The sequence below is a fragment of the Schistocerca gregaria genome, chromosome 5, assembly GCF_023897955.1.
Source record: "Schistocerca gregaria isolate iqSchGreg1 chromosome 5, iqSchGreg1.2, whole genome shotgun sequence".
In the NCBI taxonomy this organism is placed as follows: Eukaryota; Metazoa; Arthropoda; class Insecta; order Orthoptera; family Acrididae; genus Schistocerca; species Schistocerca gregaria.
The window spans coordinates 269686504-269700967 of record NC_064924.1 but is presented as its reverse complement, the minus strand read 5'-3'; the positions used below and the strand labels follow the sequence as shown (position 1 = coordinate 269700967).

General features: G+C 41.3%; 1 protein-coding gene across 1 annotated transcript in view; it reads left to right on the top strand.

Moving 5' to 3' along the window:
• LOC126272263 (zwei Ig domain protein zig-8-like) overlaps nt 1–14464 on the top strand; it is a 968421-nt gene that overhangs the window by 491517 nt on the left and 462440 nt on the right. The window contains exon 2 of the mRNA XM_049974998.1: nt 7772–7956. Coding sequence (XP_049830955.1) covers nt 7772–7956 — 185 coding nt within the window. The remainder of the gene's footprint in view (nt 1–7771; nt 7957–14464) is intronic.

The window sequence follows — 14464 nt, the reverse complement described above, 5'->3', positions numbered from 1 at the left end:
CGTCGGAGACGTGTCTGGAGGCAACCCGGTCAGGTTGAACGTCTTAGAACCACTGTCCAGCAACTGCGTCAAGGTGGAAGACGCCTGCTCTTTTGGGGCGGCATTATGTGGAACCGACGTATGCCGCAGTTGGTCTCGGAGGGCGCCGTAACAGCTATACGATACGTGAGTGCCATACTCCGACCGATAGTGTTACCATATCGGCAGTGTATTGGTGATGCAGCCCTCTTCATGGACGACAATTCGCACCCCAATTGTGCACATCATGTGAATGAGTTCCTTCAGGATAATCACATCGCTCGATTGTAGCGGCCAGCATGTTCTCCAGACATAAACCCTGTCGAACATTCCTGGGATGGATTGAAAAGGACTGTTTATGGACGACGTGACTCACCCACTTCTCTGAGGAGTGGGATAATCTGGACCAACAGTACTTTGATCAACTTTTTGATAGTATGCCATGACAGTTGTGGAGCAGCTTGCCTGAGTAGGGGTTACTCTCCCCAGCCGAATAAGAGCATTCATCCAGGCCAGTGGGTATGCAACGTCGTATTGGTAAGTTGGCTCATATTGCATAGTTATTTGTAAATTTGACTACATTAAGTAATCGCTCAAATAACGTCACATATCCTCTCAAACCATGAGGTTTCATTTCTTTTCCTCCTCTCCTTCTAGGTGCTTCAAATTTTAGGAAGCCCGTGTATTTGTAACGCTTTGGAAAACGTAGCTACGTTCCGTTCGCAGCTCGTTCACTTCTTTTCACGCTTCGACTACCTTTTTGGGTATCTAATAATCTATTTATACTTTCAAATTTCAAGGTTCAAATGATTACAATTTTTCATCTGTAATGCAAATATAGGCTTTGCTTGACTGATCGCATGCATTATTCGACTTAAGACGTGTGGAAATTGACTCTGATTCTTTCTGTCTTCCTACCTCACAGTTAGAGACGGAGAGATTGGAACAGCACTCAAATCTGTTATCAAAGAGAATAATGATACTTTTGAGATAACTATCCTTTCTTTTGCTATTTTATCGGTGCTGCACTTTTGTTTTCGTTAGAATGTCATGAATCACAAAACATACGGTTCACAGCATCATACGACGGTATAATACAAAAGTTCCAGTGACAAAATTTGTTGCCTCGAAGGATCTAGCTAAGCATTAAAGAACAAAAATAAGAATGGTTAACTCCTTTGATGGACGCATTTTGACTTTTTTCATTCATTGATCCAATATTTATTTTCTAGTAACGTGAAACGTAAAAGTACAATTAATGCTATTAACATTCTGTTTGCTCAAACTTGGGAACATAATAGCCACAAGTCACTTCATTTCTTTCACCATGTCCTTAATGTTTCGAATATTTGAACGCATATTGCCTCTGTAGTATTTTACAAGTTACCTCAATGATAACGCATTCGTCATTCGGTTGCTGTCTAATTCTTCACGGCTGCATTATTTTAGTTTCGGCTTCGTAGCTGTTGTTAAGTGATTCAATGTTGTTCTTTCGAAGTTAGTTACATTGTATGTTTTAGTACATTTTGGGAACGTCATAGACACTATCTGACCACACAGGAATCGTCAGCATATGCCACTAACATTTTACGTTACAGCACGAAGCGAAATTGTAGCTTGTCAACAGTCTTACAAATATCTATATAGCCAAAATTGAGACAGTGAATCCAGAATGAAATAAATGTGAAATGTCGAAAGAATTACCACTTAGACAAACTTACATGACTGTAGGAAAATATTTTATAATTTAATCATGACACCTGTACGTTTCTCCCATAAAACACAGCCAGAATAATTATAACATGTAATTTTCTTTAATAAAAATTCTTTCACACACACACACACACACACACACACACACACACACACACACACAAAATGAGTATTGTTAACATTTTGATCGAAATATCCAATAGAAAAATTGATTGTTCTTTCAGTAACGTCAGTAGTAACTGACGAGAGTTGTAAATTTCTAATTGAAGGATGCCACTGAATTGAAGAGAGATCATAGTAAGGACTATTCCATCTTAAACCTTTCATAATTTTGGAGTCGATAATAATTGCATGGTAAGAAAATGAAACAAAATGGACATCTGTACAATGGTAATAGCATCGAACACAAGCGTACAAAGCAAAGAATTTCTCTCTCTCTCTCTCTCTCTCTCTCTCTCTCTCTCTCTCTCTCTCTCACACACACACACACACACACACACACACATACTCATACGCTTACGGAAACACAAAGAAGCATGTAGTAGGAAAACACCAAAATCCTCAGCAGTTCGTGAGATGTCTGTATTAGATGTAGTACTTATGTAACGTATCTTGTTGCAATCCTTGTTACAGAATTAAGTTATTTCAGTGGAAATCTGGGTGTCCTGCATCTATGTCGCTAGCAACGAAATCAGAGTGAACTCATGGAGCTGGTTGTTCTGACAAATCCTTTAGCAATTGATAACAGTTATGGGTATTGTGAACGTTATTAAATATGATCATCGTCAGCATAACCAGCCACCACAGTGATTAAAAATGTATAAGAAACACACTGCACGATTCGTGCAAAAAGAGATGCTCATCCCAATTAATTCAATGCAATTATTAACCCAAGATTTTCTTAGAACATTGTTGTAAACCATTTACAACATTACATGCGTGATCCCAGTTGGCGTGGTGGTGAACATGGTCATGAATTAAAAGTTGCCTTTTGTTAACGAAACACACATATTTTAAATTATTTTGTTATTAATGTGGCTGCTGGTATTGGAAAATCTACAACAACCTAGGCCGTACATGTAAATGTAATCTCTTTGGCTAGATTTATTAGCATCATGTAGAACATTTGTGGAAGAAAAAGAGTCGTTGTAGGCAACCTGAGGGCTGAGCTAAAAACAGGTTTCGAATTTTGCAACTAAATAAAATACTGCTGACTGTGCAGAATCCTTAAGGGATCTGAAATTAAAATTAGACATAAAAGAAAAGAAGCTTAGTCGCTCGCATTAGCATACAAATCGAATTTTCTTTTAATTAAAAGAACCACGAGACCCAGTCATCGAAATCAACTGTACTGTTATACGAAGAAAATACTTCCAATTTTATAATTTTTATTACTGTTTACTATCGGTTTGCGAGTCAATTCTACTTTTTCTTTATTGGAAAAAATAACTTTTTATCAGAGAAATTTATCCGCATGGAATCGTACATTATATTAATTAATTTAAGGAATTGAAATGAAATGTATCACTAAAATAGAAGAAGTGTCCTGTTGTTTGATTACACTGGACAGACTTTGGAGGTACTAAGAGTTTACTGTGGTTTGTCAAACTACCAAGACTGAACGCTGTAGCTGTCAAGAGTTCATTAATGGCTCCTTCTATGACACGCCGTGTTCATCAAGAAATAACTATTCTGCACTATCTAGATAGTTTTAAAATGCAGCAATCATTGCCGTAACAAACCAAGTACATAAGAATAAAAATAAATATATTGTCTTTTTAAACAATGGATTTCTTGGTATTATATCTATAAATGTTCCTCCGTTGCTGTTATTTATTTTTTCAGCAATATCATAGGCTGTGCTTGAAGTTCCCATTATAGCTGCATATAAAGGAACGACAGTTATCAAAGTTATTAACATCAGTCATCTGCAGCATCAGCTCCTGATTATATTCTTCGCTGTTCGGATTAGGAAATAACAAAAATTTATCAGTCCAACCCTCAGTAAGTGGCATAGGTTCGCCCAATAGAAAGGAATGACTTTATGGTTAGAATTAGATTTTAGTCAGATTTCTTACACAGGGTGCCCCAAATGGATCAAATGGAACTGCTAATATCTAGGAATATGACACGATGGCTCATTTGAACCAAAGAACTTCATATGGACAGATACTCTATTCTGAATGTTTTCCGAGATGGAATACATTTGACGTAATTCTCAAATGTTTTTATTTCAGTCTTTGATCACAATATGAATTCTTTAGACGATGACCTGTTTCAGTCCGTAATGACCATCCTCAGATCTTTAGGACATGGTATAAAAACGATCTGAGGTTGGTCATTAAAGAATGAAACCGAACATCGTCTAAAGAATTCATATTGTGATCAAAGACTGAAATAAGAAATATTAGACAGTATTGGATCACTGTTTGTAGACGCAACCACGTCATAGTTGGTGACGTACTTCTGTTTCTTGGCTAACGGCTAGAAAGTTTGTGTCTCACCCACCCAATCTCTTTGACTTTTACTCTAGCCCAATCTATTTCGTTGAGTTCAACCTGTTAGTTCGGGATTTCTTGTGCCATTAAACTTGCTCGTTGACGTCGCATTTGGCCGTGGTGTGTTGTGAGAGGGATCGTCCGTGGAATGTATCTTCATTTATATTTTTCAATTGATACTTTGTAAACGCATGTTGCATTGTTTACCATCTGTTGTCTTCTGAAAAGCTGACAGTGTATGGAATAATAGATAAAATATTTAACAACGTACACGAAACGTGTTCTATCTCGTAAAATACCGGAAAGAACATTTATGGTTCAGATGATCGCTCCTGTTGAAATCCTGAATATTGACCATTAATCCTGGAACTCCCCTATTATGTACACTAGTTTTTAGCTTGATGTAACTAGGGCTGTTTTACTCTTTCTGTCGTTCTAATGAATTTCCTTTACGTCTATTGTTTTTATAAAGTGTTACACCTGCATATCGCCGGACGTCAGTGGGCTAAAATCTAGGGTCGCAGGGGATATAGCGATAAGGTTATTGAACTAGAAAACACAGTTCAAAAACAACATTGGAGGAAATACTTAGCAAAGGCCCGAATGTAAAGAAAAATTTCAGGTTATGACGTCATTATCAGACAGATACTGCAGTATCAGATACAGGATTATAGGGCATACCCAGGAGCAGATAAAGAGTCATATCAATATTTTATAATAATAAATAAAAGAATGAAGTGTAAGAGAATCGAACGGAAGAATCACTGTCGAAGGAAGTGGGAAAATGAAGTATGGAGAAATAATGATACGACTTTGAAGTTCGTAAAAATACAAGTGCCACAGTAGTCAGTTCTGTTGAAGAAGAGTAGACACTTTTGAAAAGACCCGTAATACATATTGGTAAGACAGAAACCATGGGGAACAGGTGTAAATGGAAAAACCTTGAAACGCCGCCGGCAGGTTTTGAAGACCATACAGTTGTCGACTAGCCACGGTTTAATTTTCGGCATTCGTCATCGGATCGGCATAGAGGGGCATGTAGTCAGGGCACCACACTCCCAGCCGTTGTCGACGTTTCGACTTTGGAGCCGATACCTCTCCATTGAGGTGACTCCTCAGTTGGCCTAACGAGGCTGAGTGCTCTACAGTCCAGTACTCCCACCAAGGAAAAAACCTCTGGCTGTACCGCATACAGAAACCGGATCCCCCACACTAGAGTCTGTTGTATTGACTGCTCTGCTATGAAGGCAGACTGGGTAACAGATGAAATACTTCAACTAATCGATGAAAGAAAGAAGTATAAAAACGTTGAGGGAAAGATTGGGAATACAGCTATATAAATCACTTAGCAGTGGAACGAACAGGAAGTGTAGAGAAGGCAAATCGAAATGGCTGAAGGAAAAATGTGGAAAATGGAAAAGAACTGGTCCTCGGAAGGACTGACTAGCATATAGAAAAGGCAAAGGTTAAAAGAAAAGGTTAAAGTTAAAAGAAAGGGCGTCAACATAAACAGTGAAAGCAGAATTACATTGTTAAAAGCAGAAACGATATGAGGACAAAAAACCACTGAAGGCCTCTCTGTGGGGGAGGAATTACCTGAAGTCGTGATAGAAGAACAAATTGGAGTAGATATGGAAGAGATAGTGCATCAAGTATTGGAGTCAGAATTTAAAGGAGCTCCAGAATATTTGAAATTAAATAAGACATGAGGTATAGGTAACATTTCACAGAAATTTCTAGAGTCACTGGGGGAAGTGGTAACAAAACTTTTCACGTTGAGGTGTAGAACCTATATGAGACTGGTGACAGACCATAACACTTTCTGGAAAAAGTCATGCATACAGTTTCGGAGACAGCAAGAGCCGACAAGTGCGAGGATCATCGCACACCCAGCTAAACAGCTCATGCTTCCAAGCTGCTCTCAGGGTAACATAAAGAAGGACGAAAGAGAAAATTGAGGAGCTGTGAGGTGACGACCAGTTTGCATTTAGGAAAGGTAAAAGCAGCGGGGCAGCATCCTTACTTTGCGCTTGGTAATGGAAGCACGATAAGAAAAATGAAGTTCGTTTCGTAGGATTTGTCGACCTGGAAAAAGCCCTCGCTGGTGTAAAATGGTGCAAGATGTTCGAAATTCTGTGAAACATAGGAATAAGATATGGCGGGAGACGAGTAAGGAACAATATGTACAAGAGCAAAGAGGGAACGTTAAGAATGGAGGACCAAGAAAGAATTGATCGCATTTCAAAGTGTGTAATACACTGATCGACACATCCACTGTCGTTCAGTCTTTGCCATCAGAGAGCGACGACAGAGATAAAAGAGAGGTTGAGCACTATGGGAATTAACATCTCAGGTCATCAGTCCCCTAGAACTTAGAACTACTTAAACCTAACTAAGGACGTCACATACATCCATGCCCGAGGCAGGATTCGAACCTGAGACCGTAGCAGTCGCGCGGTTCCGGAATGAAACACCTAGAACCGCATTGCCACCGCGGCCTGCCCTTCATATAGTTTAGGCTACCCGACATTGACCTTCTTCTCCTATGCTGGATGCACACGACTTGCCCGAACTCTTAAAGAACTCGGTAAGATTGTCTGCCGTGAGTAATGAGTGAAGTAGGAAGGGGCACTACGAATGTAGTGTGTGTACATTAAGTTGGGAATGTTGGTCTCACGGAGAGCGTACAAGGGATACACCACTGCAGTCACGCTATCCTCTATGCCCTCGGTGGCTCAGGTGGATAGAGCGTCTGCTATGTGAGCAGATTCCGGGTTCGAGTCGTGGTTGGGGCAAACATTTTCAACTGTCCCCATTGGTGTACAACACCTGTCGACAGCTTAGGGTCTTGGTTTAATTATCATTTCATGCCTGAAATTGGTATTCTCGGACACTCTTGACATTGGATTTCGTCGGAATATTGAGTTCCTTAGGGATTTCCGGAATAATTCCCTGAGGGTTTCCGAAATAGCATGTCGAATACGTCTAGCTCCAACCACCATTCCACATTAACGTGCAATTCCCGTCGTGTAGTCATGTCACGTCGGAAAGCTTTTCAGATGAATCACTTGAATACAAATGACTTGCGACATTACAGTCCCCTTGTGTACCATCTGCATACATGTGGATATCGCTATCTCGTGAGTTTTGTCACCTCAGTGTATGACGTATCGTCCCATTCACAATTTGAGAGGGAGTCCGAATATATTACAGTGGTGCCTCTCCTATCAGTTTCCTGAGTTACAAAGAGCATCGTGAAAGAGGTTTCCGGTGAAAAAAAAATATGTGTACCGTACGTTAAGCAACTTTTTGTCTACTTAGATCGATGGTTCATGTCTATGAAAGGCAAATTAAATGTAAAGGAAGAAACCACTAATTTTTTACACGGCGCGTGTTAAACGGTGAAATATATACACATATCACTGTAATTGCTGTGCAAACTGGCCTGTACGGTGTAAACTACGTAACTAGACACCATCGTAGCATATAAGAAATTTACGGAACAAGTAAGTACAGAACATGTTGTTTGTTGTGTTGTCCAGGCTCGTCGTACCCGAGCGGCGCGCCGAACTCTCTGCCCGCGTCCGCCACGGGGTCGCCGCCTGCTCACGCGCTGCCCGGACGCGGGGGTCCCTACTTCGACCCCCAGACGCCGCGCAATGTCACCGCGCTGGCCGGCAAGTCGGCTTACCTCACCTGCCGCGTGCGGCAGCTCGGAAACCGCACGGTACGTGACGCCCAACAACGACTAGGCAAGCGCTGTTTCTATTATTAATGTGTTGTCGAGACTGGAAACTCCACAATAACCTCTGCCATAAATGTAGTTGTACCTTCGAGGTTAAATTGAATATCAGTAAGGAGTAAAACAAAGAAGGATCGTTAGATGGAGAAAAACTGGGCTCATATTACGTAAATGTAGCATGAGACCTGATTTCCAAACTCCGCGTAAAACTAATTATCTGCTGTGGCCAGTGAAACTAGATTTCTGAATACCCGGTGTCTACAATGTGTAATGTGTATGTGGCTAAAACAACGTAAGGCACGCAATCCGACCATAGTCGTGTGAACACTGAAATGTACGGTACATCGAGTACTGTAATCCTTAGAAATCAGCGAAGGCGGAATATAATCTTACGGACGGCAATCTTTGTTACCCAACCTGTGTGCTTTTGCGGACTGAGCACTGAAATCTGACACTAGCCCAACAGACGAAGCAGCACGTCCTGGCAAGAACTGGTTGTTAATGCACATTGTACATACTCCTACGTCAGTGGGACCACTGTGGGGCCAATTACCTCGTTTTCATTCTACCCACTTATGTGAAATCACCCTTGTCTGCCACTCATTTGCAGCACCAAAGGCCTTACATGCTTCGCGTCACTGAAGCTTCGTTACTGAAGCTCAGGGCAGCAGCTTTTACTCTGTCAACCAAGGCCTACGCGGCTACCAGCAGTTTACTGAGAAGGGCCAGCTTACAGCATCTGCAAAGATTAGCCGTTATTTATCTCCCACTGTGTAATACCATATAAAAGTATGCAAAAACACATGAACTAACACAGTATGGACTACGAAACTACAAGCCAACAAAGTACAAAGTGTGGCACTGTAGGAGGCGTATATCTAAAGTTTAAAATACAACATGCACATAATATAAACTACAAAATAGAACATACGAGAACATTTGCACTACATCCCCACTTAACGCTGCGCTGAAGTTCACAAAATTTGCGAAAGCTTTTTAAAAAAAAGGTGCAGTCATTTTTCAGAAGCATGTGAGAAACCTACAGAACTAAACAATGAACACAAACTGTGTGAAATCTCTGCTGCTGCAGCTGCTCTCTGCACGACAACTGGAGCTCTGCAGGTCTAATACGGAAATAAAAACCCGTAAGAGCTTTAGTTGTAGGAAACTAATGTCAACTTCTCGGACTATTCTCAGGAGAACAGCCACAAGGATACCGTAGATTAACATCCTGATGTTTAAAGCCGGGAAGGGTGCTTATGCAGCATAAAATGCCATAAATCAAACATATCACAAAAGGGCATCCCTAAGCCGTTATTAAAGACCAGAATGAGTATGAATCCACACAGTATAAAATTAGTATGTGCTCTATAGTGTAGTGGCACTCTTCGTTATCTGTCCCGTACCATAATTTGACTGTAAATTTAACAGTCAATGGTCACACAACTGTTGTTTTCTGGCTGTAGCATTTGCAGTGTTTTAGCCTTTCTCAATAGGCAGTTACACCTCTTGGCGGACGGTCGCGTCAAAGAATGGTTGGAGTGTACATCCGCTCAACGCTCCTACTATATCCAAGATGGCATAAGAAGGTCGCTAACAAGGAGCCGCGCTTTTGTCAGCTTTCGACTGCGAAGTGCTAACCTCTGCAAGCAAAAATGGTAGTCATCTAAACAGATGCGACAACGGTTTGGCATTGCCATAGAGACGTTTACAAAACTGCTTTACTTTATTGGCTGAGGCAGGTTCGCGAAGTTGCTGTGCGAAGTCTGTAAGGATTCAACTAATGCCGGCTCAGCTATAGAGCAATTTATATATTTTTTGTGTTCTATAGGTCCTAATACATTTAGAAATATGCTTAATTTGAACTTTATGGGAAACTTTGTAATGACTGGACGAGACTCCCAGCAGGGACCTCGTCTTTCGACAAAAATTTCCACTGAGCTATCGAGACGGCATTAACTAGCTCTCTCTCAGCTTACAATCAAGAATACAGGGGCTACCAGACAGCAGAGTGTGCAAGAGGCAGGGCACGTGATTTGGATGTAACAGTGAGTTCACACCACAACAAACGATGGTACACAGTGCAATATTAGTTGTTCACCGTTTAGTTTCAGTGGCGGTTGTTTACTCTTTGCCTTGTTTTACATCAAATCAAAAACTAGTAGTCTGGCGCAGTTTCCGTAACTTAGGTCGTGTGTAATAACATATTTTCCGTGTGAGATAATTGTGACGTTTAGCCCAGTGCCAACAGTTGTTTGAATCGAAACGAAAAACGAATTTGATTATCTTACAGCACGTGTTTAGTTTTGAATAAAATAATCTCGAGCTTCCAGTCTCGGCATTAATACGTACATGAGCTTTCATTCGTATACTCTTCGGTCATTGTCAGGTGGTAACTGACCGCTTTGTTTCGTTGCTGACCTTGTATATGTGAGTAGTTGTGACGTAGCTGCACCTCATTGCCTTGCAGTATACGGCAATGTTATCTCTACTCTGTTGCAAGCCACCGTCTTTGCTGAGGTGTTATTAGATATTATGATCACTATAGCTTCTCGGAGGGCTTTTTTCCAGTAACGTTTAGCCCTTATAGTAATAGAGCAGTCTTACGATTTTCTGTCCGGTTTTCAAAGCATGTTCAGCTGCCACCATTACTTCTGTATAGCCTAGTCACGGAAGGCATAGATAACTTCCTTCGGAAATTCTAAAATTATTTTGAAAAATGGGAATCACGTGACTTATGAAGTTGGTCTGTAGACTCTATGCCTCTGGAGACTAACCATCAGACCATAGGAAAAATATCATTCGCACATCCCGTATACAGCAAGGGCAGGATACAAGAAACTTCTTGACTAGACTAATGAGCAAAAGAACGAAAAATGTTAATGTTAGATCAGTTTGAATAAAATATAGGTACCAATGAGGCAGTTACGATCCTGAATTTGATAATGGAAGCAAGACTTAAGAAAAGTCTATACACTTCTTGAGGACTTGTCTATCTATCGTACAATGCAAAATGGTGCAAGATACTGAAAATTCTCAGGCTAATACGAGTAATCGATGAGAAAAGCTGTTTATTTCCAATAGGTACAGGAACCAAGAGAACGACTGAGAAAAAAGTAAACGGATAAGAAAGGGTTAAGACAGAAGCGTAGTATTTAGTCCCCACCATTCTATCTATACATCTAAGAAGCGATGACGGATATCAAAGAAAGGGACAGAAGTGGGATTAAAATTAATGATGAAATGATATTGATGACAGCATTTGCTGAAGACTGTGAGAAAACAGAGCAAAAAATCCTAGTGTTAGAAATTTCTTGTCATAGCAGCATGCTGAAATTCAGGTGGGCAAGTAAGATAAGAAATGAGTTTCTCGGCAGAATCGGAAAATAGAGGTAATTTTGGAAAACATTACAAAAAAAGAAGAAATAGGATGATAGTCCAAGCGTTACGACATCAAGGAATAATTTCCACGGCACGTAAGTGAAATTTAGAGGGTAAAAACTGCGGGAGAAAGTAGACACCTGACAAGCAGTTCAGGAAGTTGAGACCAAATGCTGCTCTGATATGTAGAGATAGGCATAGGAGAGGAACAGATGGGGGGCCACATCAAACCAGTCAGAAAAATAATGACACCAAAACAAAATAAAAATACTTAGTCTCACCATTTGAGTGTTTACATCGTGCTTACGGTCTGTCCGACATAATACTGTCGGAATTTAGGTGTAATTTTGTAAACATAGAGAGTTTACAGACCTACTATACATCTCACATCTCAGTTTCAGCACTAGACCTGGCTTGTTATGTCTCTTCAGGAGACGGTTAAAATTCCCTGTCAGTAAACTATAAATTGATAGAAGCGTTGGTCTGCTTTCGGATACGTCGTGGAATTCTTTGTGATACATATTCGCCGTCTTAGCCGTTCAAACGTATGACATGTATTGGTTGATCACTTTTTGTGGTAAGCTAGTGGCAACTTTCGATAGATGAACCGAAGTGAAGAGGTCAAAGGAAAACCGTGTACTAAGAGCATACCCGTTTCTCAATGCTCATGTAGTTAGACAACGAATTTTTCGTCGCCTTGGCAATAAAATCAACTCTGCTTTATGGAAACTCGTGAACGTACAACCGCTTTTATTCAATGATGTCGACGCTGGACCATGCACTCATTCGTCTGGATTTATTAAGTAAAATGCCGCCAGCGTCTGTTTTGCACTCCTGCTTCTCTCGTACATCGCGAAATCAGCATATATGTAATTTCCAGTCTGCGTTCTTTTTTTTCGGAATATGAGTAAGAAACTTAAGAGGAGCGCTAAACCACTGACTTTGTCCAGATGTAATCCATTATGCATGTGTCGAGGGAGGAATGCATATTAGTTTTTGCATAAGTAATACCTATGTTAATGATGGATTTGTAAAGTAACAGCGAATATCTCGAGCATATAAATGAGAAATAAGGGTACACTATTCTTCGTTAAGCAAATCCCAAACTTTGGATGGCGCTTGGGTTGACGTGCCAAAATTCCAGCATCTACAGGAAAATGGAGGCGCTAGTTAACAAAGAAAAAAGAGCATGACTAACACAAAATAAGAAATTAGGGAGTAGACATGTCAGTGGGATTGTGCAGTGGCGAATCGATTGAAACTCTCTTTCTCCCCTGTCAATAACATTATTGCACACCACGTAACAATCCTACTAATCTTGAGCATGCTGTGTTGAGGCAGCTGATTAATACGATTTTTAAGTAAATCACAGCAGGTTTTATTTTACGTTCACAGTTTCAAGCACAACCAGTTTAAATTTATACAAACTTCTTCAACTGACACTATAGCAGGAATGAGCCGTTGTCATGACTTAAGCATTTTAAACCTTGTCACCAGTACATTTCGGAATTTTTGTCTCCTGCAGATGATCGTATAGAATGAAGCTGGTTGGACTAGATAAACGAATCTGAAATAGTAAAGTGCTTGTTTTCTTATCTTTCCTACTAGGTTGACTATATTGTCACTACTAACTGTCCCAATACTTACTCAGAAGTATTTTAATACCGATAGTAGTTCCAAGCGTCAGTAAATACAAACGGGAATCACATTACTATTCATGAGAGAATGGTCTGCTAGTTCAGCAGGGCGAGTGTCGGAGGTTTTCAAGTAAACTCGCATATTTAATAATAGGTGTGGGAGACCATTTTAGTGTACACGATAAGGTTCCTTTCGAAGTACCTATTCGATGTGAATTTAATATATCAGAAATATGAGTACACAGTGACCAGCCAAAACATTGTGACTGCCGACCTACTATCGATATAAACCCTTCCAGGCGACAGCATCTTCTCCTCGCCAGGTACTGCTGATCATACACAAGCACGGCGTATGCAGTACGAGTGAGCGTGCTGTCCGTGTGTAGAATGGGGAAGGCGAGCGATCTATCCGAGTTTGACCGAGGGCAGATTGTGGCGGCCCGAGGCGAGGCACTAGCATTTCGGAAACTGCACGACTCCGCGGGTGTTCGAAGAGAGCTTTGGTCAGTGTCTTCAACATGTGGCCAAACCGAGGTGCAACCACGTGTGGTCGTCGTGGGGTGGGGCGGCCTCCCCTCCTTACAAATCTCGGACGTCGTAGGCTGAACAGGCTGGTGAAACAGGACAGGCAGCGAACCGTCGTGGAACTAACATCAGACGTCAATGCGGGGCACAGTGTCTGAATACACAGTGCACCAAACACTGCTAAATGTGGCCCTCCACAGAGGACGAACCATGCATGTGTCAATGTTAAAACCACGACATCGCCAACTACGACTGAAATGGGCACGTGACCACCGGCACTGGGCGTTTTCACAGTGACAGAGCGTTGCACGGTCTGATGATCCCGATACCTTTCCATCCCTGACACATTTACTGTGGGACAGAGATAAGCTGGCGGCGACTCTATTATACTTTGGGAAGCTTCACGTGAGAATCCATTTGTCCAGCGCTACTCATACAAGGCACCATGACGGCCAATGAGTATCGCACAGTGGTTTTAGGGCACACATTCCCTTTCATGACGATCATGTTTCCCGATGGGAGTGAGATTTTTCAGCAAGATAATGCGGAATGTTACAAGGCCAGGAGTGTGATGGAGTGGTTCGAGGAACACAGTGGGAAGGTCCAGCTGATGCATTGACCCCGGAACTCGCCAGATCTGATACATCCCCTCCCCAAAAGTTTTAGAAATTAGGTGACATTTGTGTGCACGTGTGAAGAAGTGGTTGAACTCCCTCCAGCGATCTCGTAAGGCCTCATTGATTCCATACCATGACGCGTCGCAACTGTTATCAGTGTCAAAGGTGGACATCCAGTTTATTAGGTAGGTGATCGTGTCTGATCAGTGTGTCATAGGTAGTCCCCCCCCACCCCCCACCCCCCTCCAACCCCCTCCCTACCAACGATCACCAGGCTTATTTTTTCTGCTGTTGATTAGCTCCAAACAAAACCTGGTCACAACATCCTCTATG